Source organism: Aspergillus glaucus (assembly GCF_001890805.1).
Source record: "Aspergillus glaucus CBS 516.65 unplaced genomic scaffold ASPGLscaffold_14, whole genome shotgun sequence".
Classification (NCBI taxonomy): domain Eukaryota; kingdom Fungi; phylum Ascomycota; class Eurotiomycetes; order Eurotiales; family Aspergillaceae; genus Aspergillus; species Aspergillus glaucus.
In genome coordinates this window covers 513543-540787 of record NW_019170466.1, presented here as the reverse complement: position 1 = coordinate 540787, position 27245 = coordinate 513543, and the positions used below count along the sequence as shown (strand labels likewise).

Genomic DNA, 27245 nt, shown 5'->3' with positions numbered 1-27245 from the left:
TGTTCGGGACACGGACATCAGCGGATAAAGTACACGCACCAGGGGACTTTAAAAAGATTAATTTCAGTCGATAAGACGCGGGAAAATAGAGAGAATGATAGAATAAAAGATGCGAATGATCGTGATGCAAAAATAAAATAATAAAAATCGACAACTATGTCGATGGAAGGATTCCAAAGATTTAGGAGAGGAGTATTCTGGGCAAGCCACGGCCATCTCTGGTAAAAGGCAAGAAATGGGTTCTGAGCTAGCTTGTCCCACTCCTCACAAGTTGTACCTTACAGTGACCTATATACTCCTTTGACTTAGGACATCGCGCGTTCGAATCCCCCTCATCTCCAGTCATTTTTATTTTTCCTTCCAGCCGCCAGCGACCCCGCATCGTTCCGGATAACCTCATATCTGCTTGTTCTGCTGTCTGTACATAATAACTGCTGTTGATCCTACTGTGTTATTCTATCTAGTCCAGCCACACCACACACAATGTCTTCCACCGCTGCGTGTATCTTCTGCAAGATCATCAAGGGTATATAGTTCCATTTCTCCCTTGTCGAGCTGTTGCTACTTGAGCTCGTCGCCTCGAAGACAGCTATTCCGACAGCTCTCAATTGACGCAATTCACTAAGCGCGTATCAACAACAGGTGACATCCCTTCCTTCAAGCTCTACGACAGTGAGAAGGTCTTTGCTTTCCTTGACATCGGTCCTCTGAGCCGTGGCCACGCGGTGAGTTCTTCTTCCCCCGCACCGCACCGGTGTTCAAACGCACATGGTGTATATTCATCGAGCAGCGAGGGAGTTCCTTTACACGCTTCTTTGCATGTTCATCTATCCAATGTCTCCAAATTCATGTTTGACGTAGAAGAAGCAATCACTAACAACCCGAATCATCCCAACAGCTCGTGATCCCAAAGTTCCACGGCAAGAAGCTCACCGATATCCCCGACGAGGACCTCCTCGAGATCCTGGTATGTTGAAATGTCAAAACAAGCAGTGATGGAACCGGGGGTATCTGGCTTTATATGATCTTCCGGCTGGCGTCAGTTCCCGGGGACCTTGGGTGATATGATGCAGCTGGACCGGATTCCCCTCACATGGTTATGCAAGTATGATTAGTTGGTGGTAATGAATGCTAACGGGGGTGTATTTGAATAGCCCGTCGCGAAGAAGGTCGCCCAGGCTAGCGGTGCTGAGGATTTCAATATCCTGCAGAACAATGGTCGCATTGCGCACCAGGTTGTTGACCATGTAAGGCTCTCTATCAATCTACGGCATTTGGCAGACAGAACGGATGCTAACACACATTTCTTCGTATAGGTCCACTTCCACATGGTATGTCCCTTATGCTACACCTTCTCGCTCCGAATACCAAAACCACATAGACATACTAACCACCGTAACAGATCCCTAAGCCCAACGAGACAGAGGGTCTCGGTGTTGGCTGGCCTTCCCAGCCCGCGGACATGAACAAGCTCAAGGCTCTCCACGAGGAGCTCAAGGCTAAGATGTAAAGACATTGCGGTACAGTTCCTAAAAAGAATATCCAAAATAATGAGATGAAATGAAATGAGATTCAATCTGTGCTTTACCAGAGGATATGCAGTAGAACCGAACGTATAGCGTAGATTTACCAACAAAATACAACTATCTAGATCTAGAATGCTTAAATCACCACGCGACACATTTAGACAATGTATCTCATCGCACCATACACGTCAATTTCCCCTTAAGCACCAGGGTAGAATTCAACCTTTCCATCACCCTTGATCACATTGGTTCGGTCATACAATGACCGAGACCGGATGTAAGGATCAAGCACCCAGTAGTGTTCCCTCAACCGGTTGATGAAACCGTTTCTTCGCTCCTCAGCTAAGCTAATGGCCTCCTTGTCCTTGCTGGAGCTGGCAGAGAGCCAGGAAACGGTGGCGTCCTGGATCTCCTTGGCAATCTCCTGTCTCTCAGTGACCAGGGCATCGCGTCTGGCTGTGTCTTCCATTGCCTTGTTCTCGTCGGGTTGGGGCTCGGCGTATTTGTATTCCCAGTTCTCGTTGCCTTCGAGTTCCTTTACGATGCGGTCTCGGGGGATGAATTTCTCGAGGTCGTTGGCGTTCTTGGTGAAGTGGACTTTGCCGGCCACGACGGGGTCGAGCCAGCCCTTGATGATGCTCCAAACTCCCGAGAAGAGCCAAGGAGCCTTGTGGACGAGCACTGCGCCTAGGGACTCGGGGTAGTTGGCTTCGAAGCATTTGATCATGAACTTGACGGGGGCATAGTCCTGAGATCGATCGTTAGCGATTGAGCAAGCCTTCTGACAAGCACCCGACTTACCATATTTGCCAAAGAAAAGTTGCTCATGTCGAAGACGATGGTCTAGTTCTTGTTAGATTTCCGCTTCACCATCGTTACAGATGCTGATTACTTACCGCTGTCTCAACCGGAGGAGGCAACATCATTCGGGTCGTCTCAATCACGTAGACAGTGAAACGCTCCAAGGACTCCTCGCTCTGCTCGCCTGCCTTATGCATCCGCACCCTAACAACGCAGATCGGCCGGCCATTCTTATCAACGCCGTGCAGGTAACTCTTACCCAGACGCATCTGGTCCAGGAAATCCTGGCCCTTCTTCTTTTCCGCAGGGTCGGCGCTCTGCGACTGCTTCTGAGCAAGAGCCTCGCCGTTTCTCATGATATCATCGTCGACCTTGATCTCCTTGCTCCTCCAGCGTATTGTCGAGATGAACATGATAAAGGCCTTCTTGACGTTCCACTTCCGTGCCCGCAGGAACCGCAGAAAGAGAGAATCGGGGTTGTCGTGCTTCACCATGTTCCAGTAGGTTACCCGGATCTCCTCTGGCGACATGTCGGCAAGCGCTTGCTGGAACTCCTTCGATTGTCCATGCTTATCGTCATCGTCGGCGACGTTGAGGGAAGAAACGCTCGATTGTTGTTTTGTCTCTTCGGACTTGACACCAAACGTCTTGAGAGCCAACTTCCAGAATTCTTGCAACTTGGCTTCTTGTTCGTGGGTGAGGTTACCCACGGTTCCAGGGGGCTGCTCGACAGGCATTGTCTGTAGAAGATCAACGATTCCAAGGAAGGGTTCTTGCGGCTGGTCCGGTGGCGAGTCTTCGGAATTGGATGGTTGTAGCGATTCCTTTTCGGGGTCGAAGTATATCCAGGATCCCCCGCCGATGAGAAGAAGAGTGAAAGCGAAAGCCCAGAAGGATTGCGAAGCCCGTTTCGGTGCTCTGACAAAGGGTAACGGAAAAGTGGAGAAGGGTCGTGTGGGCGGAGTGCGCCGGCTTGGGGAAGGCTTCAGGGGTCCAAAGGGACTAGACGGACTAAGGAATTGAGCACTTCGAGGTACAGATGACGACGAACGAATGGAATTGGCCGAAGATTGGACAAGACGGCGGCGTGGGAATAAGCAATTGTGCATCTGCCGCTATTCTGAAACGCAAGGGAAAATGTTCGCGTGAGAGGATGGAGAGGCGATGGTAGGAAGGAAAACAGCTGTAATTGACTAAATAGGAATGGTCAATTCTCTCATTAACATCAATCACAAGGCTTGGAAGTAAACCGAGAGATCCGCTTTCTTTATCTGGCGAGTTACTACTAGCAAGTTACTGTCTATATGGGGATTGATGAAACCGGAGATCTCGGTCAGGTGAGCGTCGGCGGATAAAGGCGGGGGATCTTCCACCAAAACACACCGTCAACAACCGTTTTTCTCCCGCAGACACCATATACCTTACCGGTTACAATCGAATAGAGAAGATGGATCCGTCTGCGTCTCGTTCGTCCTCGCGCCAACGACTTCCCTCCAGGCCTACGACCCCTCTGCGCCCAAGCTCTCGGTCTTCATTTCGCGAAGCACATGGCTACGGAGGAAGCATCAGCAATACAGGACACTCGCAGCCTGCTATCAATGCATTGGAACCCCAGTTTGCCGAACTAGCAGACTCAATGGCGGATCTCGAGGCCAACTTTATGCACCTACAGTTGTTACACGAGAGTTTGACGCGGTTCAGCGAGAGCTTCGCCAGTTTTCTCTACGGGTTGAATATGAACGCATTTTGTGTGGACTATCCAGAGGTACAATTGCTGAGGCCTAGACTTTCTGGGGTATCTTGAAGTTGAAAAGCTGACTCGTGGGTTCTGTGCAGGCTCCTATTCCTGATTCCTTCCGAAGAGCGAGACAAACAGAGACTGAAAAAGAGAGAGGTACAGTCATCCTGCACCATTCCTGAGCACTAGGACTGCAATTGCTAACACTCATGCAGAGGCTGAAGCTGAAGAAGCCCGACCGACGGTGAATGATGGCGAAACAACGTTTTTGTGAGTAGAAGACTCAGAGGTCGTGCAAGATCACTGCTAACAACGGAATTAACAACAGGACTACGGACACTTCCTTCCTCGAAAGCCCTCCTACCACGGTCTCTTCGAAACAGACCCCTATATACTCCACTTCTCGCGCAAGAGGATCTTCTACTCGTGGGGCTACTCGTGGGACAACTGGTGGTCGCTATACAACACGAGGCACGAGCCGGGCTCGTCCCAGTGCGTTGCCTCGAGGAAGGGGAGTGCGTTGAATGCGTGCGATTCGCCATTGCAATAGCGTGAAGCGAATGGAATGAGAATACGAATGGGATACTATATCAAATAGCGTCCTTGAGGGCATATCGCATAGCCTGGTCTAGCTGCAAGCCATTGCACCAGTCCCACATCCGCACTGTCACTAGCAGCTTGGAACGAGGCATGAAGGATGACAAAGAATGTCACTCCTATCGTTTTATGCGGAGGACTACAATCTCCTGGTACAAGATGGAGGCATGCGGCTTCAACTTTCCCATGTGATATAGCATTCTATGGTGGAGAGGCAGGAATGGGATATGGCGATTGCAATCTCCCTTGGTGGCGGTCACAACGGGAGTCGCATACGTCCAAAGAAGCTGTTAGAATCCAAATTAGAACATAGTATGATATCTCTCAATAATTTTCTTTTATTAGTTAGCAGTAAGTACTGTTCTGAATAATATCTGACTATCCCTACGGGGTCGCGGATCAAACCCCGTCCCGAAGCCTTATCACCTCCGAACCCCGGGATCGCTCTTTTCTTGTCTCATCGCAACGAGTGAAAAGCTGAGGGCCACTGGCTTTTCACAACACCAGAGACTATACTATAAATCACGATTCGGGTCCAGGAAATACCGTCCGGTTGATTGGAGCAGTCCATCCGTTCCGTTGCCACGCGAATCGCTCGTCGCCAGCCTTGTGACCCTCTCCGCGGTGCTCGTCCCGGTCTCCGACGCCGAACATCCCCAGTCCTCATTGAATGGCTCCGACTGCACCATTCACTCTCTACAGTCAGCAATTTCTATCGTTGAAATGGTTGCATTTTGAATAACTCGGGGAACAATGTGGTTGTAAATTGCACAAATTGTTATTCAGCTCCTGCGCTTGGTCTGGTCTATGGGTTGATTCCCTGCCGTCGTCGCTATTGCCTTCTTTCGTTCCAAAGAGGCTCTGGGCCATTTACGGAGGTTACTTGAGCCGCTGACATTCTTTCTTTCTATACTTGCCCTGCATTCTCTTTTGTCTACCTTTGCCGGTGTAACTTTTGAGTTACGCTTCACCTACGGACTATACATCGACTGCTGCTCCGTCGTCACTCGACATCTCTGATATTCGACTATCACAATGGCTAGTATCAACTCAGTGTCTCTTCTTTCGGAAGCGGCGTTTGGCTGCGGTATGCGACTCCTTGAAGATCCCTTGTTGTCCCATGCTAACCTACGCAAAGGGCATCTTGCTACCGTCATGAAAGGTGGACAGGCTGCTGGACAGTTCAAAGATTCATTCATCAAGGCGAACCGGGCGTTGGCTCCACTAGGAGATTCTCCAGCAGCTTTACTTCCATCGAAATCTCGTTTCCAGTCTTCCGCTCTCCTTAGGCCCAGGTACATATGCTTGTCGTGCTCGGAGTCTTGCTTGAGTAACGAACGACGCGCACACACAGAGAAGACCGGGCATCAGTTTTGTATGTACCCCTGCGTCTGTTGTCGACGCAGGTAAATCATGTGCTAATGAATTATCTCATCAGATATGGATTCAAGAGCGCGAAACGTGTATTGTCAGGGTTGTGATGACCTTGTCTACGACCATGAATTGGAACGGCTTCGGTCTCCAGCACCAGAAGTGTCGCTCAAAGGTTCGGGGTTCGTTCTAAATTTCTTTACTCCTGGTTACTGACATTCAGGTAGTCTCCAAGCGCAAGATCGAAAACTCAGCAGACGAGCTCTTCGTAAGGAGCAACGCTAGCAAGCGTCCCTGTGCGAGACAAGGCGTTAGGGGTCTTTGGAATCTCGGGCAGTCTTGTTTTATGAATGTCATCTTACAAGCGTTGCTGCATGATCCCATCCTCCATGCGCACTTTCTAGGAAACGGCCACCAGACCCAAGAGTGTACTATCACCGACTGTGTTGGGTGTTCCGTTGCTGAAGCATTTACGGAATTCAATACCACCGAAAAACCCGAATCATTCGTGATTTTGAACTTATTAGCTGCCACTTGGCGAGGAAGCGATGTCAGTTGCCATATGCTATCTCCTATCAACGGCTCAAATGCTGACTGACTTCCTTAGGCATTGGCTGGATATCGCCAACAAGATGCACACGAATTCTATCAATTCCTTGTCGATAAGTTACATTCAAGTGATGATGACCATGTGGATGACTACGAATGCCCGTGCTTCTTTCACAAAACCTTCCACGGAAAACTGCGAAGCACAGTTACTTGCGACAAATGTGCTAACGTCACCAAAACGGAAGACCCCATGGTCGATCTAAGTCTTGACGTACAAGTGCAAGCGAAGAAACGCGCCATGGGCAGTGGAATTGGCCCCTCATCCACGGCTACGCTCAAAGGCTGTTTAGACAGTTTCACATCACCCGAACATCTCATGGCCGATGCGTATAACTGCGACCAGTGTGGTACTCCCCAGAAAGCAACGAAACAGCTGCGGATTAAGAAGTTGCCGGCGATTTTGTGTTTGCAACTGAAGGTACTTTCTTCCCCCTTCGCCTCTCATCTCGCCTCTTTTAAACATCCGTTAACTTGAATATAGCGCTACGAGCACACATTCGCCGTCTCTGAGAAAGTCGAAGGACGAATTGATTTCCCTCTATCGCTCAACATGCTCCCATACACAACGAATCCGGACGTGCGAGTTGACAGAAGCAAATACGTCTACGATCTATCAACAGCTGTGGTTCACAAAGGCAAGCTGGACGCAGGACACTACTATGCCTACTGCCGACAGGGTGACCAGGTTAGTCAATACCTCTTACTTCTCCTTGACTAGAATTAGCTAATTGTATGGATGACTAGTGGGTACTCTTCAACGACGACCGCGTGACCGTCGCCTCGGAAGCCGAAGTCCTCAACGCAGATGCCTACCTTCTGTTCTACAGCCTTCGCACATTGGCCACTGCAGGATCATAATCATAATCACAGTAATCATTGCTCAGAAGGGATCTGTGAGGGGGTGTTTCTGCTTCTGCTTTGCATTTTATTTTCATTCATCATTACAGATACCATTGATTGCGGGTAGGGAGGAGAGGTTTCGTTTCTCAATGTTTAGAATTCTGCATATTCGGTATCAGTTTACTTGGAGTCAACTTGGTGAAATTGGAAAAAGGGACATTGTTGTTACTTTTCTTGAGATATAGTATGATCATACAAGACTTAGTTTAGTTCGGGGTTCCGTTTACACACTTGTCTGCATAGAAGGATTTAGATGGTTGCTTGGGTAAGTTCGCATGTGATAGATTAGAGTTACAGGAATGAACTACATGACTCGCGCAGCATAGAAGCAGTTGAGTCTGGCTAGGTTGAATGCGAGACCGTGCATATCTGGACAATGGCTGGGAATATGCGTCAAACGTGGGCGTATGAAGGACACCATAGCGTGCTGTGCTCGCAACAGTGTCTGTGTCTGTCATACGGAGAATAATGCAGCAGTGCTCGTCACAATTCCTCCGCTCGCGTCGGCAATTCCCAGCGACGATGTCGAACCAGTATCGGGGAGAAGTAGGATACCAAGGTGGACATAAATAAATAAAACTGTTTTGTCTTTTCCTCATTTCAAACGTAGCGAGAAATAAAAAAAGGAAAAGGATAGCAAAAAAGAAGAGGGGATATTCGATTTGATGTGACACCATCGATCAAATTGTCCACGCCGGTATCCTGGAATTATGATTCATATTTCCACCCCTCCGTCAATTTTCCCCCAATCCTTTTTTGTCATTTGCCTTTTATTCCATCCACCCCATCGGGAAAACTCAGGTAAGTCGGATCCCCTTTTTTTCCTCCCATGGTTGATACCAAGCGCCGAGCACGTAACGGAAATCGTGAAACACGAACGGATCGAGAAAAGAGACGAGCGGGAACGAGCTTAACGGTACTGTAGTGCGAGTGGTTAGAATATTGGACGGTCCGGATGCTTTTTGCGAGTTTTTGTTGCTGTCGTTTTGGGTGCGTGTAGTGTCAAAACGAACCTTGTTGAAACCGATGTCCGTAGCCTTCTCACGGAAGCACTGACGGCAGATGTTCATCTGTAAATCGAGAAAAGTCTCCGTCAGCCAAATTGTCCCCATATGTGTATCATGTCCATCCAAAAACACAATAATTTAAAGGTTGCAGTTATTCCATACCCCGTACTTGCGGATGAGACCACCGCGGTTGGAGCAGACACGGCTGAATTCGAGATGTCCATATTAGCAATTCTGTTCTTTCGGTCGCCCATATTTCGCCTTCCTGTCATCTTTATTCTCGGGGGTTTATCTGGTCACACACCATCCACGGGATCCCTTGCCGTACCTAAACAAATAGGAAAAAACCACGTTAGCATTAAATGTTCAAACCCATCCCATCGCCATATCTCCAATATCCAACACCTTCAAAGGGGGCACAACAACAAAGGGGAAGCCTTACTTGCGGGGCCGGCTGTACCACACGGACTCGTGAGTCATCTTGAAGAATCGGAGGCGAGGAAAAGACCTGAGTGAGGTTTGACGGTGGTTTTGCGGCGGGTGGTGATGGTGGTCGTCGTCGCGGTCGTTCGCTGGGCGTTTGGGGGAGGATTGGGCGGAGGTCGAAAAGGTTAGGGTTCAATTTGCGAAAATTGCGGTTTGTGTGCTTTTCCCGACGCCGAGATGGGGCCGCTAGCTCGCTTGAAGGTGCGCTAAGCCCTTTTGGGTCACATTGGTTGAACTGCGGTCATGTGATTGGCGGGTCGGTTTAGGTTGGAGATCCGGGGGCTGGTTTTTCCGTGCTTTGGTGACATGTCAAACGAAGTACTATCATTCTCGATTTTAATTGGAATGGTACCGGATAGATGCTAAGCTGCAAGATACTGCTCAGACGCGCTACTTGTTGCTTGGTGTCCACATTGCGGAGCTGGATATGAGCTTGGTTGGTTTACGCGACTCGGACGCAGCATATCGTGGTAGAACTACAGCCATGTAGGCTATGATATTGACTCTAGGTCCCTAATTTACTCGAGATTTACTTGGCTTGGAACACACCCAGAGCGAAGACGTTGAACGTCTGGCCTCATTGGAATCGATAATGAAGGAGCTGTGACCTGGTCTACTATTTGGCTTCAATGATGGTCCAAGATTATCGTTCTAGACACAAGTTGGAGGCTATCTCGAAGTTCTTGGTTTATCAGCCAATGGAATTGATTGCATACGATGTCTTGATATCTTTGGCATGGTACTGTTCTGTGTCTGTTCAGATGCTGCGCTGACTGTTTCCCGTCTCAAGTCCTAAGTAGTTTGTAAATCTTCTCTAGGATCGTAAGAACCTAAGGAGCCGCTGTTGTTGCTATTTCTCTTTGTCTTTTCTCAAGCCTGGCAGTTGCGATAGTGAATGGTCTACGCGTGCAAATTGTTTGCATATGCACTATTATCAACAACTTTCGCTGACTTCTTCCTTTCTGCAACAACCACATTGAGACGATAATTCATATCCCACTCGGTGTAAAGAACTAGCTTCCCATCTCATGGTTGGGCTGCAGTCGCTTAGCCGCATGGCTAGGCGCATGTCGCCGCCTCTTCGCGTCAAACCGGTCCGGCTCCCTACTTCGAACTCATCTATCCCCCAGCATGAGCTTGTTGATGAGGAACTCTGGTCGATTTACGACTACAAACGTTACTACCCCGCTAAACCTGGAGAGATACTTGATGGCCATTACCAATTGCTCGTGAAGGTCGGCTGGGGAAAACACTCAACAGTAAAGCTCGCGCGAGATGTCACAAGGCATGTTTTGAGCTCTTGCTATACCAGCCGCGGCGTTCAAGGCTAACAAACGATGGCTCTAATACAGATACAATTGGCAGTCTGAGCGGACAGTGGCACTGAGGATAAACAATACCAAAAGCCCTGGATTCGTCAATCGTGAGCGTGACATCGAAAACCACATCGCACGGCGAAACCTGTCACATCCTGCCCATGGGGTCATCCAAACTTGGATTGAAAGCTTCAAGGATGGATGGCCCAGAGGGGAGCCATTTATGCTTGGCATACGAACCGATGCGGGAACCGCTCTGGATCTTCCAGAAACGCTTGGTGAACCAAAGGCTTCCCCTTCCGATGGCAAAGGCATAAATTTGCATTCTTCTTGCTGGTCTTGAGTATCTACACGCAGAATGCAAAGTTGCGCATACTGGTGAGTAATCTTCTTTCGTCAAACCTAGTTCTATAGAGAAGGGATGCACTAACTTGTACGCTCGGTTTTGCAGATTTGAACCTCGATAATATCCTAATGACTCTCGAGAGCTAAGGCGTTCTTTCTGATTTCATCAAAGAACACACTACCGAAATTTCCATGCAATACAAGACTGATCCAATCACCGGCCGGACTATCTACAGCTGTCACGACGACTTAGGTCCCCTGAACGCGAAGGAGCTGGGGAGCATGACTACCAAGATTGTCGACTTCGGCCAGGCGACTTGGCTCGAGAGTGGTAACCCGAAACTGGAAGCAATTGGCCTCCATCCCATACAGCCGGATCACTGTTGTGCTCCAGAGGTTATCCTTGGTTGTGGCTGGGACGTCAGCGCTGATATTTGGAACTTTGGTGTTCTGGTAAGATAATTTTCATTTCTTTGGGATGTACCAGTTAGGGATTCGAACCATCAGGCTAACTAATTTGAGAAGATATGGCGTATCATTGAACGCACGCAGTTGTTTCAACAAGTATATGACACACCAAGGTCGTTCTGATACCAAAGCACATCTAGCGGAAATGATCGCTTTGCTTGGCCCACCTCCGAAGGAATTACTTGCAAGATCAACTGATGACATGGTATAGTACCAATGGCCTACGGCTATTCCAAACGGCGCAGGCAAACTGTGCACCAACGCGCAGGACTTCTACGGTAGACCATTTTTCAACGAAAAAAGTACAAGATCCATATACAACAGGAATTGGCATCCTTGCTAATTGTTCCATCGTGCAGGCCAATTCCTTTATGAAGATTTGATACCCACCCGGACCCTCGAATCAGCAGTTCCGTCATCTCTGGAGGAAGAGAAGGAGAGGCTAGTCTTTCTGTCGTTCGTTAGTGGCATGCTCACTTGGCTTCTGGAAGAGAGGAAGAAGCCTCATGAGTTGGTGAAGCAACCTTTTCTTGGTTTTGGGCAGCATTAAAGTACTCAGAAGTCATTTTTTCGTCGGATCTACAATTGCCATTCTGATCCACAGATCGGGCACAAGCCGTTTTTGCCTAGTACGATGGATGTTAGATTAATATTGCAGTATGGAGAAGGAAAATGGAAATTAAAAGTAGTATTATTGTTTAAAAGAAAGGAAATTAAAAAATAACAATAAAAAGGCAGGCATCTGTACCAAAAAACTGAAACGTCAAAAAAAAACAATGCGTTAGCTGGGAGTCGAACCCAGATCTAGTGCTTGGAAGGCACTAATGCTAGCCGCTACACCACTAACGCAACAGATAGTATCATTATTCACTTCTATAAATATGTTACTACCTAATTAACAGAATTCATAATGTCATCGCATCGACACCAAATAAAACCATCTTATTACTGTATGGAACACTCAGAGCACAAATAAATCCACCTACCCATATTTCGGCAATAAAAACACCCATTAACCAATCAATTTTATACCGATCAGCACTACCCAATGCACATCATCCTCGGTAGTGTTGAAAAACCCATGATCCAATACGGGACCATCCGCCCTATCGGCCTACATAGATCAAATTTTTGGACTTCGGAAAACGGCAGACGGCAGATGACAGGGCTAGAAAGCGAGCCGGACAGCCGCCAATAAAACCAATAAAATAAAGGAAAACAAAAAAAAAAAAGTTTAATAACCCACCATAATGCATCCTCTACGGATGACGGGACTTCTCATGTGCCGTGTACAAGTCGTGGATGGGGATTGCTATTGGCTGGGCGTAGTGAAGCGGACTTTCCATATGTACCCGGAGTATTGATGGATTGATCGGAGTTGCAGAGTGCCGGATATCCGACTTTGGTTTGGTGCATATTACTGGGAGGGGTAATTTAACACGGCGGTTAGGCGATGTTTTACGGACGGGATGTGAGACGATGGGTTCTAGGCGTTGGTTAATTAAGATTATGCACTCAGAGTGTTGAAAACCTTGGCCCTTGACACGATTCATTACGTCAGTAGTGTCTTTGTTATGGCTGCATGTCCACTATGTATTAGAGGACTGTAATGTTACTATCAAGCAATCATGTACACTTCCTTCAAGAGGCGAGAAGAGTAAAGGCGCGAGAAAAAACCGGATATCAGAAAGCATAAACTTAGCAAATCCCAAGCTGAAGAAAGCCAGATGATTCGATCGGAAATTTAACCCCACTACAACAAGTATACAGGTGGAGTAGGTTGGGAACTCTGCTCGGGATTCGCTTAGAGGCCAATTAACGGCCAGACGTTGTACCACCTACTTTGTATTTTGTATGTTATCACAGGGCCATGGTTTTGATAGAGTGCTCCCGAGTCAATGTATATATGCGGTGTGCTATGTAGGCGTACAATTAGCCAAATGACGAGCTCGATGTGACTTTCCATTTAGCTGTTCAGCTGTGCGGAGAGGATAAACTATACGCTACTGACTAGTATTAGGTAGGTGCGCCCTCGCTTCACATAGCACATCTTCTATCTAACCGTACTCTGTACCCGACCAGACGAGTCATATGTTCATTCCACCAACCACGGATAAGCAAAGGATCAGCTAATATTCAGTTATGAGTCATAAGACGACGATGACCAGGATTCGGACATCAGCTGCCTAACACCGATTCTTCCGGACTTCCGTAGATAATAAAGTAGAGCTTGGATGTGTGCACAAAGAAAGTGCGTGGGCGACAGGCGCCTTATGCATACAGAGTTAGAAATGAGCACCCGATGACCTCACGGAACGTCGCGGATAGCACCGATCCTCGCCAAGAGGATCGTCATTCGGCGTTTCCCCCTCTTTGTAGAAATGAAAGAAATGCTTTGATTTTACGAGCACTTGGTGGAATGATCAGGTAAAAAAAATAACCAACTATTGAATCCTGTCTGATCCGGTGGTCTAGCCGGTCATTATTCATTATTGAACTGCTAGTGGTAGCTTCGAAGCAGGTTTGTTTATATGACAGCATAACTGACCACCCAGGCGGCACCACGATGTGATGTTACGGAGACAGCTGCAGAAGGGAAGGATGGCCCCGGCATACCAGTATTTCTGCCTGGAGGGCAGCCACGCTCGTACAAAGTACACACACACACACACAGCCATTGACGGCTACTTTAGTTGATCTGTGAGGGGCACAATGATATTCAGATGATTTTCTTCTGTCCTCCAATAGATCTCAACCTACACTGCAAGTCTCGGGGTGTACAGGACAAAAGCGTCTATTCCGTAGAGCACTATCTATGCGGACCTTGTTTGGCCAGCATATAGTCGTGGAATCATGTGCCAGCCGTGCCATACTCGTGTCAGACTCTGCATACCATCTGACACGGAGGGAGGTAGGCGATGCCCAACGTTATTCGTGGCTCCATGAAGAGATGGCCTATCATGCCATCGCTTTTTCTTGCGCGTAGTGGGATGTCAAAGTCCCCGGATTCCATGCTCTTGCCCTTGTACGTACAGAGTACTCTATACCTGGATGGGAAGTCATTCCACTGCCAAGACTGCCTAGAGAGTGACCTGGAGAGCAGGTTCCCGTGACTGCCGATTCCCGAGATTTCTTTATTCGTAGTGAATACAGAGTGCACGGTAACAGAATACGGAGCTCAGAAGAGTCTCGGTGCAGTAGTATACCACGAGTAGGGTGTCTGGAACTGGATCAATCTTTAGTAGGAAGATCCAGCGTATCATGACGGACTGATGAAGTCGTATCAATGGAGCACAACCCAACTCATACTCTTAAGAAGCATAATACGGCCTCCATAATCATGCTGGTTATTTCCACGGCCTGCCCGTTGTGATCCCCACTTGGAGTAGTGAACGAGCTAAGAATCCGGATGCTCAAGGATAAAAAAAAAAAAAAAAAAAAAAAAAAGGAAAAAAAAAGGGAAAAAAAAAAAAAAAAAAAAAAATGTCGGATAGATTTCTAAGGCCTTGTTTTCTTCTCGTCTTCTTTTTCTTCTCCTTTCTCTGTTCCTGATTTTATTTCATCTGATCTCTAAATCCTTCTTTTATCTCTCTTCACCTCCTTGTTCTGCTCTTTGAGTAGCTCATACATACCTCGATCCGTGCTTTTCAGCCCTACCGCGGTATACTACACGCTTCGCCAATCGGCCTCTTCCCCTCCCCGTATAACACGCTCGTGTACTCCCTTATTAGCGACACTCTCTGCCGTTCGTTCTGTCCTACTCCAGTGTGCTACATTTACGCAGTTGACCAGGAGGAAATAAAAAAGGAGCTCCATACGGTGCTCGATACAGCTCTTTACAAGCTATCCGGAGTTGACGGCTTAGCTGGAGTGTGATATCATCAGCTCTGGGTACCGTCATAGCATAATCATTGCTCCCCAGAATAAAAAGGGAAAACGCAGAGGTCGTATTCAAATAGTTTCTCGAATCAACTCCTTCGTCCATGTGGCGCAAAACTGCAAATGCCGCGTTTACCGCGGTCTTCTTACTCGCGTCGCTCGCGAACGCTCTTCCTCACGGCGATGACCACTCGATGGATGATATGAATATGGACGTGGGAATGAGCATGGATATGGATGGACATGGACATAATTCGACTTCAGAATTGTCAGAACCAGCTGAGGACTCGCCCATGAGCTATTTCGCATATGGGAAGCACTCGGGTACCATCGTCGCCCACATCGGTCTGATGGTTCTAGCTTGGTGCTTTATTCTTCCTGCAGGTGAGAAGCTCTCCTTATGATCTCATAACCAATTGAATCTAACTGTGAATTTCAACAGGTGTCATGCTCAGTATCGCGCGCTCGCGGTTGGCGCTTCCCGCTCAATTCGCGTTCTTGGTTTCCAATGCCGTTGGTCTGTTGGTCGGAATCATCTATAACAGCCAGACCCCCGATCTTTACGAGAACAATGCGCACCATAAGATTGGCTGGATCGCTACCTGGGTCGCTAGCGCGCAAGTTGTCATGACCTTGCTCTTTGCTTATGCTGGACGGGGCGAAACTGAGGTGTCCTCTCACGAACGCGCTGCGTTTCTTCCCGTGGCGACTGAGGACACACCCAGTCCTTTGCAATCTTACCCGTCCGGCTCTTTCTACGACTACCGGTGGTCCAGGGACAGTGGCCAAGGATCGGAGCGTAACTCGTCCTCTCTGCACAGCCGCCCCGGGTCGCCTTCGGACGAATATGATGGTTTCGAGAAGCCGGACGATCAGGACCACGCGAAACCTACTGAAAGCCGGCGTTGGTTCCAGGGCACGGTTGTCGACCGATTCTTGTCCAGTCGTGTGCCTTCCATGGTTTCTAGTCGTTTTCTCCGGACTATGAACATTATTCATATGGTTATCGAGCGGATTATCATGCCTTTCGGTTTCGCTGCTATTGCTACTGGAGGTGTAACCTACGGTGGTATTATGGTAAGAGCAATTTATCTGGACTTCATTTCCCATCAGGAAAGTTGGCTAACGCATGTTTGATAACAGAGAGGCGTTGAAGTTTTCAACGGACTCGCACACTTCATCAAAGGAGGTATTTTCTTCTGGTACGGTCTGCTCACCCTTGGACGATGGATGGGCTGCTGGGCCGACTTGGGTTGGGCCTGGAACGTGAAGCCTATGCCTCCCATTGTGCCCAAATGGAAGGCCAATATCGCCAACGGAGAGTTCACCGAGTCGAGTGTGATCTTCACATATGGTATCACCAACGTCTTCCTTGAACACCTTGCCGGTTGGGGTACGGAATGGTCTGCCACGGACTTGGAGCATGTGTCAATCTCCATCATGTTCCTCGGTGGTGGTCTCTGTGGTATGCTTTTCGAGTCTAAGCGCATCAAGAACTGGTTGAACGAGACCATCTTGCAAGCTCCTGGACGCGGTTTAACGGACGCCAACTGGAAGCTCCCTGACACCCAGGGTGTGTCGCTCAACCCGATGCCGGCTCTGGTGATTCTTCTCTTGGGTATGATGATGGGATCGCACCACCAAGATAGCATGGTGTCCACTATGATTCACAAGCAGTGGGGCAACCTTCTCGTGGGATTTGCCTTGGCTCGTGGCGCGACCTATGTCTTGCTCTACATCAAGCCGCCGACCTCCTACCTACCCGCACGCCCCCCGACTGAGATTATCTCTTCTTTCTGCTTGATCGCCGGTGGGCTGATCTTCATGCTAAGTGTAAGTATCCACGAGTATCACGTTTATTGGAGAAAGCAATTAAGCTAACTATCTTTTGCAGACCCGCACCATTGTCGAGTCCATCGAGTACTACCAATTGGACGCCATGTTCACGTTTACCGTGGGCATGGGATTCACGGCTTTCATCATGGCCTGCGCTATCCTGTCCATTGCTCTGAAGGCGTGGGCAGTGAAGCGCGAGTCCAAGCCGCAACTGCCGCCTTTCCAGTTCCCGGCCACAGCATAAGTTCTGTCTTGACAGGAACATCGACACTCTCGACTCCTCAAACCACCGTCTTGCTGGAATTATGTGCAAGATCATAATTCTCCTTTCTTTTTGTTTTTGTCTTTTGTTGCTATCGAAGACAACGGCGGAAACAGAACCATTTCTGGACCCCGTTTATCGACTTCGCAGCTTGCAGCTTGCAGCTTTATACCCCATGCATTTATTGCTTTCTTCGGCCCAGAGTCGGAATTAGCCTCGTTAACAGAGGCATGATACCACGAGTACCGACGTACTGACGCGAGGAGTTTGCTATTTACACGATTTTTCTTCTGGTTTTATGAAAATGATATCCCATGGGTTATGGCTGAAATAATGAAGTGGTTAATTTGACGACTGGGCTTTGATTTTTGTGATTATTGCGAGATTGGTGGTCTTTGACACACGGTTAATAATATTGTCTATCTGAATATATGGTATCAACATGGTTTTTCTTTGTAGGTGTTTTGTAACAAATTTGGCGAAGGGCAAGCTTTTACCCAGTCCTTAGGGCACTTACTTGATCCTTCCTGTACGTCCGGTGAGGTTTCAATCACCGGGCTATACCTCTCGATTGTATCCGCTGCGATGTACTCAGACCCTAACATCCACTGGTGATGCTGTCCTGCATGTTTATCAGCACCGTCCTCATCAGACGTATTTCCTTTTATGGACGGATCATGTTTGGGGATAACGGGGACAGCGTTTACTGGGGATGAGTAGCATGCGAGACATTGGTCGTTGGATCTGGCTTTGACTTCGAGATGGGTGTGTTCGGAGAATGGTTCTGGTTTCTCGCTTGTGTAGGACATTTTGGTATTGGGTTCGTATCTGTAGATTCCTGCAGGAGCAGGAAGCTTACTATCGACATATGCTAAATCCGTTCCATTTACGTCAGAATTGGCAGTGGACATGCTGATGTGGTGTCTACAATTCATGCTCTCCTTTGATATAGCACTACATAGTACAATGCTGAGTTGATCACTGGTGATCTGCTGAAAGTAGTTTCGAATACCAGGAATGAGCATGAGCGAGTCAGACCGCTGTGCCGCCTGGATAGTGGCGTAGTTATGCTCGAGGTACATACAAGGGTGTCTGGATGCATAGATATCTCCAACCGCGGAGTTTAGTGTTTAACCCCGAGCTGCAGAAAGCTTAGCCCCACCCCACCGAGATGCCAACAAAACAACGTTACCACAGTGTAGGGGTATCAATATGACGCATTGAAGCTGCGCTTCATTGTCATAATAAACGTGGTAGGTTAGAGATAACAAATGGCAATGAGAATTGTTTCTTTTTATCTAAAGAATTGGGGTCGAGAACGAATCAGTCTTCCCCGCAGGATTAGTCATTATCAATGAGTAACTACATAACTAGTTAACTATTTCCCGAGGAACGGAGCAGGCAAGTGGGGTGAGAAAGAAAAAAATGGAAAGGAGACGTGGGACCTTGAATGACGACGTTATATAAGAGGGGTCGGACCGTCGGTCAGTGTAGTTTTACTCCAGCTTAGACCCCTTGATATCCCAAATTTCTCCCCTATATCTCTCTTATACCTCCATATCTTTGAAAATGGCCTCTAACCCCCCCGGAGCTTGCTGTGCCACTGGCTTTAAGCATGAGGGTACTCCTGTCGGTGAGGTGAAGAACATCGCTGGTGGTAGGTGTCCCATAGCTCTATTATTCGCCCCGTGTCCAATTACTGATTCCAACTCATAGTCGACACCTACATCACCTACCCCAAGGACAACAAGAACCCCGACAAGGCTGTCATCATCCTCACCGATATCTTCGGTCTCTTCGTCAACAGCAAGCTCCTTGCCGACGAGTACGCCAACAATGGCTACCTGACCATCATCCCCGACCTCTTCCACGGCGACCCCATCCAGATCGGCGACATGGAGGCCGGCAAGGTCAACCTCCCCGAGTGGATCCCCAACCACCAGCCCGGTCGTGTCGACCCCGTTATCGAGGGCTCCATTAAGTACCTCAGAGAAGACTTGGGTATCAAGCGTGTTGCTGGTGTTGGCTACTGCTTCGGTGGCAAGTACGTTTGCCGCTTCTTGAAGAACGGCAAGCTCGACGTCGGCTACACTGCTCACCCCTCGTTCGTCACCCACGAGGAACTCGGTGGCATCACTGGTCCTCTGTCCATTGCTGCTTCTGGTATGTTTTCCTTGAACCCTGCTCACTTTCTTTTTTCTTCTTCAGTGACTGATTGTCTATAGAAATCGACCAGATCTTCACCACGCAGCTCCGTCACGAGTCCGAGGACACCCTAATCAAGACTGCCCAGCCCTGGCAGATCAACCTCTACAGCGGTGTCACTCACGGTTTCGCCGTCCGTGCCGACCTGAGCAACCCGCACTTCAAGTTCGCCAAGGAGCAGGCCTTCTGCCAGGCTGTTGTGTGGTTCAACCAGTACCTGTAAATTGATAGAGTTTACACTGTAGATATCGGAGATCACGAATGATAATAATGAGAAATGAGTAAATTTATTTTTCTTGGCAGTCGTAGATCGTCCAATTCGATAACGGGCTTATCGGGTCACGTGGAACGGAGACCACCTGGAGTTCTGATCCTAATTATTATCCGGAGTTGGGACAGAGTCAAGCTTCGTTTCAGTCCTTTTGCACTTGACTTCACACTGGGGGCTATCGCTTGTGGCTCCTTTTACTGGGGTCTATTATTGCACTCTTTTGTGTCTCCTCAACTTCCTTCCACTCTGTTGCTGTTAGTTTTGCATAGCCCCTGGTGATCTACCAGGTGTCATTTGCGATAGCCGATTTCGCCTTGTTGTACAAACATTGGTTTGACTGGGGTTTAGCATTGCTTCTTTCTCTTTCCTTGGGAATTCGCATCCTACGGTTAAATTCATTCTTTTCGCTAGTGATCTCGGCAGCAACGTGTTGTATTTCCATTCATTGGCGACCTCGACCTCTCTTCGCTCGCTCGTGACCTCGGTTCGTCTACCGAATCGATCATCCGCCAGAACCGGCGTCGTACAACCGATCTCTTCGAATCTTCCCGCTGAAACGCATCGAGAAAAATAAAAGACCCGGTATCACACGACAAACAAACACTTCTCGAACAATGACTACCCCGGCCGCGCTACCACCGTTACCTTTCAACCCATCCCGGGTCCGGTCCTACATCCTCCGGCTGCCGCTTTTCACGCGACTTGTGCTTCTGGCGATTGTTGCGTTTTGGATTCTCGAGTTACAGACAATATGGAGTGTTGTGCAGTGGGGGTCGTTGACGCCGGATGAGATCGGGCTTGGTACTAGTATGTCCACTTCCCCCCCCCCCCCCTGCCTGTTTATAGGGATATGAGAGATGAGATGGAACGGGGCTAATGCAGCGAACTAGTGTACCGGCTTAATACGTATCCGTTTATTCATATGGGATTTTTTCATACTTTGTTGAACATCTTGGCTCTTACGCCGTTGTTGGAACGGTTTGAGGCTGAGCATGGGACGTTGACTTCGGTGGCTTTGTTTATTGGGCGTGAGTGGGCGGTTTGCTGTGGTTTCTTTCTAAGATTATGCTGACTTTGGTTTCAATAGCGCTTTCTACTCTTCCTGCGGGTCTCTATCTCCTCGTGGAAAAAGTGATTTTGCATCGCAATACTCCGGTTATTGGTGCAAGGTTCGTGATGAGTTCATTTCTTGGTTATGTGGTCAACAAGGCTGACTGGTACAAGCGTTTGGGCGTTCCTGCTCTTGGGCTCGGAGGCTGTTAGGACGTTCAAGTCCCATCCGTATTTCAGGTATGTTTTTGTTTGAGTGGAGGAACTACATAAGCGGAACGTCCATGCTAACTATGTTTTGCAGCATTGGTAGCTACAAGATACCCACCTGGACGTCGCCTCTGCTTGCGTGCGTTTTCGCTTCGGTGCTCATACCAAACACAAGCTTTCTTGGGCACCTTTGCGCTGTGCTTGTCGGATACTTGCGTGAGTACTATAACCTCTCTTACATCAGAGCGCATGCGCTGACTCCACATACTATCTCCAGTTGGCCTTGGATACCTCAAGGTCTTTGTCCCGCCAGAGAAGATCCTCCGATGGATCGAAGGCAAGCTGAATCTCCTGGGAAGATTGCCGCATTATGTGTCAGTGGATCAGAAGACATATGGTCGCTATGGTGTGCTCCCTACTGCAAACCCCGTGGGGGATCGATCGACACCCTTGACCTATCTGGGATCTACGCAGCGTCTGGGAAGCTCGGAATGATGACATTTGGGCTGCGCGTTACATGTGTGCATATGAATGATAATAAGAATGTTTATAATTGTATGATAGTAAAATATAATTTTGAAAAGCATCCAGAAGCATTGTAGGTCAAATTGTGCAAGTGGTCGCTACCGCCGGACGTATATTTATGATGCACGGTCTAGAGACCAGTAATCCGCGACCAAGTCCGACGTGCACTCCGTACAGCATGGAAAGATAACTCGGATGACTTGAATTTATGAATCAATGGCTTTAAAACGTGAGCATAACCCATCCTCCCTCGCGCTTCACTCAATCTCACACCCCTACCCATCCATCCATCTCCCCCGGATCTACCTCTCGAACCACCACTTCGAAACCAATCTACTAACACGCAAAAATGCCAGTCCCTACCCGCAATCTGCGGAGTAAGCCTCACCTCCTCTTCGTCCGCCTCCCGTACCTCCTCTCGTTTCTCTGCATCGTCGTCGGCGTTATCTGGCTTCTCCTCCTGCCCCTGAGCGAATACTCACGCCGGACGTATATATCGGAGAATGCGCTGCTTCCCGGTCAAGTGCATGCGTATTTCTCGGGTAGTGAGCAGAATATCTTCCGGGGGTATAAGAAGGAGCTTGAGGGGTTGTTGGTAGGTGGTAATGGTGATAATGGTGGTGAGGATGGAGTGAGCGGGGAGGTTGAAGTGACACCTGAGTATGCTTTCGAACCGTCCCCCGAGATATTGGACGAGTAAACAGTTGATTGGTCGTTGCGGATGCTGATTGTGGGTGAAAAGGGCGTCTGAAAAGGTACAATCGATCCTACGAGCCGCCGGGTTGAAAGTCGCGACGCAGAACTACGAGTACACGTCTGCTGGAATTACGCATCAAGGACAGAATACTTATGCGATTATCAATGCGCCGCGCGGAGATGCTACGGAGGCCATTGTGTTGGTTGCGGCTTGGAAGACGGCGGATGGGGAATTGAATACCAATGGGATTACTCTTGCGCTGACGTTGGCGAGATACTTCAAAAGTGGGTTTCTCCCTCTCGCATGGAGAAGGGGAAACAATATGTTGACCATGTGATTTATAGGATGGTCTCTCTGGTCCAAGGATATCATCTTCCTGATCACCCCCGACAGCAAGTCTGGAACGCAGGCATGGATCGATGCGTACCATGACATGCACCCGCCGTCCGTTCAACCATTACCATTGAAGAGCGGTGCATTACAAGGTGCCCTAGTGGTGGAATACCCCTTCGACCACCGCTTCGAGTCACTGCACATCGTTTATGACGGCGTCAACGGCCAACTGCCCAACCTTGACCTCTTCAACACAGCCGTCTCGATCGCCGGTGGACAGATGGGCATCAGTGCCGTCCTGCAAGGAATGTGGGATCACGACGACAGCTACGAAGCGCGACTAGAGACCATCCTCTGGGGAATGGTCAAGCAGGGCTTTGGCTACGCGACTGGTGCGCATAGCAGCTTCATGCCGTACCATGTTGATGCGATCACCTTGCAGACGAAGGGAGAAGGCTGGCAGGATGAGATGGCTCTGGGTCGGACGGTGGAGAGTCTCTGCCGGAGTTTGAATAATCTGTTGGAGCATCTGCATCAGAGTTTCTTCTTTTATCTGCTTATGCAGTCGAATCGGTTTGTTAGTATTGGGACGTATTTGCCCAGTGCGATGTTGATTGCTGGTAATTTTACCATTATGGCGATTGCGCTGTGGATGCGTACGGGGTATTATGCTGGTTCTTCCACCTCTAGCAGCGCAAATGCGCCGGTCGACGAGAAGAAAGAGACGACCCAGAAAGAGAAAGACGCCAGTCCAGCAAAGACAGATGCCAGTGGTGTCATGGAACGACAGCTAGCCCTTCCACTTACCTTTGTCGTTGGCCTCCATCTCCTGGGCTTACTTCCTCTATACATCTTCAACAACCTCTCTCACCAGGTAAGACAAACCCGATCCCATTCCAGTTTAGAAGACATCCAAACTAACAAAAACAGTACTTCACTCCCGCAGTCTACACCTGTATCCTCGCAGACATCCTCCTCCCCCTAACCCTCGCCGCCCCCTTAACCCACCACTCCCCTTCAACCCCTTCTACCCCTACCAACGCAATCCCCCAACACTACCTCCTCATAAAATCATTCTCCCTCCTCCTCCTCGGCCTCTTCCTCTCCACCCTCGCAACCCTAAACTTCTCCCTCTCCTTCATGATCGGCCTCCTCTGCGCCCCGCTCACCTTCACAAACCGCACTACCTCCACTTCCGTTCTACGGTACATCTTCTCGACAATCGGGCTGGTCCTTTTGAATGTTCTTTCGCCGCCAGTTGTGCTTGTGGGTGGGTGTTGGTATGCAGGCGTGAGTGTGGAGAGTGTGCTTACGCAGGCGGCGTTTGGGTGGGACGTTTGGGGGATGTGGACGCAGGTTGTTGTTTGGTGTGTTTGGTGGCCGGCTTGGGTTATTGGGTGTGCGTTATTGGGGTCTTCGATGTTTTAGATCGGCTGGATATGGTGGTATATGCTTGATTGTGAAGGCTGTATAGATTAATATGGGTTTTATGTACGGAGTGGTTTGGGATATTAAAGTCCTTGACATTGCAACCATCATCAATTACCATCATGCTTTTCCTATCATGATCAGGAAATCTAATACAGGATTGTACGTAAATGCAAGCAGTGCCATCCCCATTCAGATAGAACACATCTATGCAGCCCACACATCCTTGCCAACACCCTCGATCCAGTGACCCAACTGGTTGACACCAGCATCCCAGTCCTTAAGCCTGTTCCGCATGCCTTCAATCTGCTTCAGATCCAACACCTTGGGCTGCACCCAGTTGATCTGAGCGACCTGAGCGACCTGGTCGATCGATCCCTTAAGGAGACCCAACGACAAAGCCTTCATAATCAGATGTTCAATCTCCTCCGGCTTCACCTTCGTCTCGATAGAGATCGATTCGAAGGTCAGGTTGCGGTCGTGCGGGGGACGGCGGAAGACCATCTCTGTGAGGGCGGAGAGGGAGATCTTTTGGTAGAGGAAGATGCGGTGCTGTGCCAGGAGGGGGTCCTTGGCGATGTTGCCGGCCAGAACATCGTATGCGGCCAGGTCGCCACGGTTGAAGGTGAACAAGAGGTCACGCAGCCAGGTGTGTTGCGCCTCCGTGAGCGAATCGAGAATCGGGTGCATCAACAGTTCACCGAAGTTGTAGATCGAGTCGGACACTAAGGCGGCGATACTGAGGTTATATGCGCGGGTGGCCCGCTCGGATGCAGACAGGTCCTCCAGGTTTACGCAGGCGAGGTAGAGGAGGGCGTTCTTGTAGAAGGAGGCGAATTCTTGCTTGGCCTAATTTCGCGATTGTCAGTTTGCCATGTAATCAAGCCAGAGATCTTATAGTAATGACTTGTACTAACGTGATAGTAGTCTGCATTCACTTTATAGAACGAAGCGTGCACAATAGTCTCAACCGCATCGAACGAGTCCAAGATCCGCTGGCACATCTCCAGATCCTTCTTTGCACCGTCAAAGTCCTGTAGCCGCTGCTTAACGTTGGCAACGTCCGCAAGAGCGTAGGCATAGGCATCTTGTGATTCGGGCTTGTTGACTTTATCGGCCAATGATGTAAGGAAAGACAGTCGCTCTTGGTCATCTATTCCAACGCGTGCTGTTAGCTTCATACGCCTCCAATCCAAGCATTTCAACAAACCCACCTGCACATCCCGTCGATGCCATCAACCCCAGCGACACAAACTTTAGCTGGTTGATCCGGTCCGCAAAGCTGAGAACAAACGTCTTGAAGATCGCTAACCGCTGCGGAGCACTCTCTGGTGTGCGGAAGAAGTCGATCAGGGTATCGGTGAGTTGGTGCCATAACTTTCGCTCCCAGTAGTCTTCGAAGCTGAGGAAGAAGGGTTGGGATTGCTCCGGAGCTTGTGAAAGCTGTTCGGTCAGGAAATCGGAGATCTTTTGGTTCTCCATGGTGGAGTGGCAGGGTTAAGAGGTGAGCTGCGGGCTGAGACGAATCGACGAATTCAAGGGGAATGAAGCTTTGATAATAAACAGCGAAATAGAACCAGTCCGGGGTATACAGAAATCGAGACCGTTTCTGATGGAGGCAAAAAGATGGCCGTGATGTGTTGAGAGATGACAGACATAGCGATGGCTGGCCGCTTTGGGAGGAGCTCAAGGCGGTGTCTATGCGGCGCCGTAGTCCGCTGTCGTCAGTAGATCCGCTTCATCTTGACCCGATTCAACTATGTACTCCCAATTACCACAAGGCGTGTTTTCTTTTCTTTTTCTTCTTTTCTTTTTCTTTTGCATTGACTCAGAAAAATACCAACTTTCTTATACGAGGCTTTGGCATGGCTCTAGTCCAATTAATGCCTTCCACGCGCAGGCGCTATGGAATCCAGTTAGAAAGTATCCGATATCTCTCCGAACTAGTATAGAGTACCTTGGGAAATCTTGGTGCTTAAATATCAAGCTATTCTCTCGTCAAATTGATCTTTCTCCGTAGCTTCATCACTCAGAGTCCCAATCCAGATATAGTCAATTGCTTTTATTTGACTTATACACTTTGCAGCAGCTATCTTCACTCGATTACAGCTATGGCAGAACTCACTGAGAAGAACAGACAAGTCTTTGAGTACGTGGACCTTCTGTGCTGCGATGGACAGTAACTGACCGTGACTGTAGCAAGAAGGCTGGCTCTTACATGAACGACTTTTCTGGTGTTATCCAGTCCATCTGCAACCAGGTCGAGAACCGCCGGTTTTGGATCAGTGACAAATGGACGGATACTGAGGCCGGAAAGGGACAAGCGCTTCGGATGCTCGAATATGCTTGTGGTCCAGGTGCCATATCTGCGGTATGTATAGGCAATGTCCTTCTTTGGCATGAGAATGAATGAATGGCTGATTTGCATAGACACTGGCTCCATTTGTGACAAAGGTCCTTGGATTAGACGTCTCGGATAACATGGTTGCGGAATTCAACAAGAACGCTGAGGCGGCTGGTCTTTCAGACAAAATGAGTGCGCAGAGAGGCGACCTCCTGGCGGACAGCGCGTCAACTGAACTGTCCGGTCCGGAATTCTTCAACTTCGATGCTGTGGTTGTCAGCATGGCCCTTCACCACTTTGATGACGCCGGCAAAGCCCTGAAAAGCCTCGCAGAACGATTGCAGTCGGGTGGCATTTGCGTGATCGTTGATATCATCCCGGACCATTCACACGATTTCCGTCAACAAATCCGTGAGCATGTCAACAGCGAGACTGCTGAAACGGTCAAGTCACACGGGTTTACCCTGGAGCAAATGAGGGACTTGTTTGCGGGTGCAGGCTTGACAAATTTCGGCTACCATGTCTTTGAGGAGCCGGCAGTATTCCGCAAAAATGGGAAGGAGATCTCGAAGACTCTCTTTTTGGCCAAGGCACAGCGCTCATAGACCTGTTGGCTTGACGGATAGGACTTTTTCTCTCTCTATGAATGAACGATGGCGTTATCGAGTGCCTCTAATAGATTTTCAATTGATTGCACTCGATGGTATTGCATCCTAGATAATTGAATCCAGTCTTAAAAGGCTCTGTAGTATGTAACAGGCCATCTTATTGGTCGAAACTTAACGGCCAATGATATCCGCTGAATAGTCAGACATAAAGAGCATAGAGGTGTTCAGCATCAACAAACTGGGTCAATTCAATTGAGAATGAAAAATGTCAAATCAATAGCACCTCCTAACATCTCACTTTTCACAGCATCCCAGAAAAACCACGATGTGGGCTATGATGCGGCTCCAGCAGCTATGTAAAGTATTTCCTAATAGGGACTAGCGCGGTCCCGTGGCCTGCACGGGAGTCTCTGGAGAACGACTTTCGCCAATC

At 48.8% G+C, this 27245-nt stretch overlaps 12 protein-coding genes and 1 non-coding gene across 13 annotated transcripts; 8 read left to right on the top strand and 5 right to left on the bottom strand.

Moving 5' to 3' along the window:
• Positions 1-76: 76 nt before the first annotated feature.
• Positions 77-1510, top strand: ASPGLDRAFT_174413 (HIT family protein; the record flags this gene model as incomplete). The annotated part of the gene is made up of 6 exons (XM_022542823.1): positions 77-526; positions 643-725; positions 899-967; positions 1155-1247; positions 1317-1331; positions 1403-1510. The coding sequence occupies exons 1-6, from the start codon at positions 484-486 to the stop codon at positions 1508-1510; spliced, it is 411 nt and encodes a 136-aa protein (XP_022399507.1). The 5' UTR covers positions 77-483.
• Positions 1511-1725: 215 nt separating this feature from the next.
• Positions 1726-3064, bottom strand: ASPGLDRAFT_174411 (CRAL-TRIO domain-containing protein; the record flags this gene model as incomplete). Its single annotated transcript, XM_022542822.1, has 3 exons — positions 1726-2274; positions 2328-2369; positions 2423-3064. The coding sequence occupies 3 exons, from the start codon at positions 3062-3064 to the stop codon at positions 1726-1728; spliced, it is 1233 nt and encodes a 410-aa protein (XP_022399506.1).
• A 710-nt stretch (positions 3065-3774) lies between these two features.
• ASPGLDRAFT_129630 (DASH complex subunit DAM1) lies at positions 3775-4589 on the top strand (the record flags this gene model as incomplete). The annotated part of the gene is made up of 4 exons (XM_022540909.1): positions 3775-4092; positions 4164-4221; positions 4281-4335; positions 4394-4589. 4 exons carry the CDS (start codon positions 3775-3777, stop codon positions 4587-4589), a joined length of 627 nt encoding a protein of 208 aa, XP_022399505.1.
• Positions 4590-5697: 1108 nt separating this feature from the next.
• Positions 5698-7500, top strand: ASPGLDRAFT_36921 (putative ubiquitin C-terminal hydrolase Ubp8; the record flags this gene model as incomplete). Its single annotated transcript, XM_022544753.1, has 7 exons — positions 5698-5749; positions 5801-6037; positions 6101-6208; positions 6261-6583; positions 6641-7060; positions 7124-7327; positions 7387-7500. The coding sequence occupies 7 exons, from the start codon at positions 5698-5700 to the stop codon at positions 7498-7500; spliced, it is 1458 nt and encodes a 485-aa protein (XP_022399504.1).
• ASPGLDRAFT_504978 (uncharacterized protein) lies at positions 7397-8304 on the bottom strand. The gene is made up of 3 exons (XM_022547321.1): positions 7838-8304; positions 7712-7772; positions 7397-7643 (listed from the first exon to the last, which is right to left on the bottom strand). The coding sequence occupies exons 1-2, from the start codon at positions 8217-8219 to the stop codon at positions 7744-7746; spliced, it is 411 nt and encodes a 136-aa protein (XP_022399503.1). The 5' UTR covers positions 8220-8304; the 3' UTR covers positions 7397-7643; positions 7712-7743.
• On the bottom strand, positions 8231-9090 carry ASPGLDRAFT_48921 (40S ribosomal protein uS14). Its single transcript, XM_022547000.1, has 5 exons — positions 8992-9090; positions 8854-8877; positions 8712-8754; positions 8556-8612; positions 8231-8461 (listed from the first exon to the last, which is right to left on the bottom strand). Exons 1-5 carry the CDS (start codon positions 9027-9029, stop codon positions 8453-8455), a joined length of 171 nt encoding a protein of 56 aa, XP_022399502.1. The 5' UTR covers positions 9030-9090; the 3' UTR covers positions 8231-8452.
• A 1012-nt stretch (positions 9091-10102) lies between these two features.
• ASPGLDRAFT_67670 (uncharacterized protein) lies at positions 10103-11714 on the top strand (the record flags this gene model as incomplete). Its single annotated transcript, XM_022549167.1, has 5 exons — positions 10103-10320; positions 10388-10629; positions 10845-11149; positions 11376-11466; positions 11524-11714. The coding sequence occupies 5 exons, from the start codon at positions 10103-10105 to the stop codon at positions 11712-11714; spliced, it is 1047 nt and encodes a 348-aa protein (XP_022399501.1).
• Positions 11715-11941: 227 nt separating this feature from the next.
• Positions 11942-12013, bottom strand: ASPGLDRAFT_t107. Its single transcript has one exon. It is a non-coding gene; the product is annotated as a tRNA-Gly (tRNA).
• A 2951-nt stretch (positions 12014-14964) lies between these two features.
• Positions 14965-17351, top strand: ASPGLDRAFT_501908 (Ytp1 family protein). Its single transcript, XM_022547255.1, has 4 exons — positions 14965-15427; positions 15486-16120; positions 16187-16876; positions 16938-17351. The coding sequence occupies exons 1-4, from the start codon at positions 15148-15150 to the stop codon at positions 17121-17123; spliced, it is 1791 nt and encodes a 596-aa protein (XP_022399500.1). The 5' UTR covers positions 14965-15147; the 3' UTR covers positions 17124-17351.
• A 1359-nt stretch (positions 17352-18710) lies between these two features.
• On the top strand, positions 18711-19569 carry ASPGLDRAFT_129261 (dienelactone hydrolase family protein; the record flags this gene model as incomplete). The annotated part of the gene is made up of 3 exons (XM_022540877.1): positions 18711-18798; positions 18858-19304; positions 19367-19569. 3 exons carry the CDS (start codon positions 18711-18713, stop codon positions 19567-19569), a joined length of 738 nt encoding a protein of 245 aa, XP_022399499.1.
• Positions 19570-20231: 662 nt separating this feature from the next.
• ASPGLDRAFT_67667 (GPI-anchor transamidase subunit GAA1) lies at positions 20232-23860 on the top strand (the record flags this gene model as incomplete). The annotated part of the gene is made up of 10 exons (XM_022549166.1): positions 20232-20424; positions 20508-20645; positions 20705-20786; positions 20842-20907; positions 20972-21093; positions 21155-21352; positions 21759-21997; positions 22158-22383; positions 22444-23306; positions 23363-23860. The coding sequence occupies 10 exons, from the start codon at positions 20232-20234 to the stop codon at positions 23858-23860; spliced, it is 2625 nt and encodes an 874-aa protein (XP_022399498.1).
• Positions 23861-24067: 207 nt separating this feature from the next.
• On the bottom strand, positions 24068-25342 carry ASPGLDRAFT_129453 (proteasome regulatory particle lid subunit RPN9; the record flags this gene model as incomplete). The annotated part of the gene is made up of 3 exons (XM_022540894.1): positions 24068-24709; positions 24778-25013; positions 25075-25342. The coding sequence occupies 3 exons, from the start codon at positions 25340-25342 to the stop codon at positions 24068-24070; spliced, it is 1146 nt and encodes a 381-aa protein (XP_022399497.1).
• A 624-nt stretch (positions 25343-25966) lies between these two features.
• On the top strand, positions 25967-26995 carry ASPGLDRAFT_48909 (class I SAM-dependent methyltransferase). The gene is made up of 3 exons (XM_022546998.1): positions 25967-26009; positions 26060-26231; positions 26291-26995. Exons 1-3 carry the CDS (start codon positions 25972-25974, stop codon positions 26807-26809), a joined length of 729 nt encoding a protein of 242 aa, XP_022399496.1. The 5' UTR covers positions 25967-25971; the 3' UTR covers positions 26810-26995.
• Positions 26996-27245: the final 250 nt, after the last annotated feature.

Excerpts from the sequence above, each read along its gene's own strand:
- ASPGLDRAFT_504978 (XM_022547321.1), bottom strand. The coding sequence starts at position 8,219 with ATGGTGTCACATCAAATCGAATATCCCCTCTTCTTTTTTGCTATCCTT. Across the intron at positions 7,773-7,837 it reads GAGTCATGTAGTTCATTCCT|TGTGTAAACGGAACCCCGAA; the intron begins GTAACTCTAATC and ends TATGCAGACAAG.
- ASPGLDRAFT_48921 (XM_022547000.1), bottom strand. The coding sequence starts at position 9,029 with ATGACTCACGAGTCCGTGTGGTACAGCCGGCCCCGCAA. Across the intron at positions 8,878-8,991 it reads TGGTACAGCCGGCCCCGCAA|GTACGGCAAGGGATCCCGTG; the intron begins GTAAGGCTTCCC and ends CTATTTGTTTAG. Across the intron at positions 8,613-8,711 it reads GTCTCATCCGCAAGTACGGG|ATGAACATCTGCCGTCAGTG; the intron begins GTATGGAATAAC and ends CTCGATTTACAG.
- ASPGLDRAFT_501908 (XM_022547255.1), top strand. The coding sequence starts at position 15,148 with ATGTGGCGCAAAACTGCAAATGCCGCGTTTACCGCGGTCTTCTTACTC. Across the intron at positions 16,121-16,186 it reads TAACCTACGGTGGTATTATG|AGAGGCGTTGAAGTTTTCAA; the intron begins GTAAGAGCAATT and ends GTTTGATAACAG. Across the intron at positions 16,877-16,937 it reads GGCTGATCTTCATGCTAAGT|ACCCGCACCATTGTCGAGTC; the intron begins GTAAGTATCCAC and ends TATCTTTTGCAG.
- ASPGLDRAFT_48909 (XM_022546998.1), top strand. The coding sequence starts at position 25,972 with ATGGCAGAACTCACTGAGAAGAACAGACAAGTCTTTGA. Across the intron at positions 26,010-26,059 it reads AAGAACAGACAAGTCTTTGA|CAAGAAGGCTGGCTCTTACA; the intron begins GTACGTGGACCT and ends CCGTGACTGTAG. Across the intron at positions 26,232-26,290 it reads GTCCAGGTGCCATATCTGCG|ACACTGGCTCCATTTGTGAC; the intron begins GTATGTATAGGC and ends TGATTTGCATAG.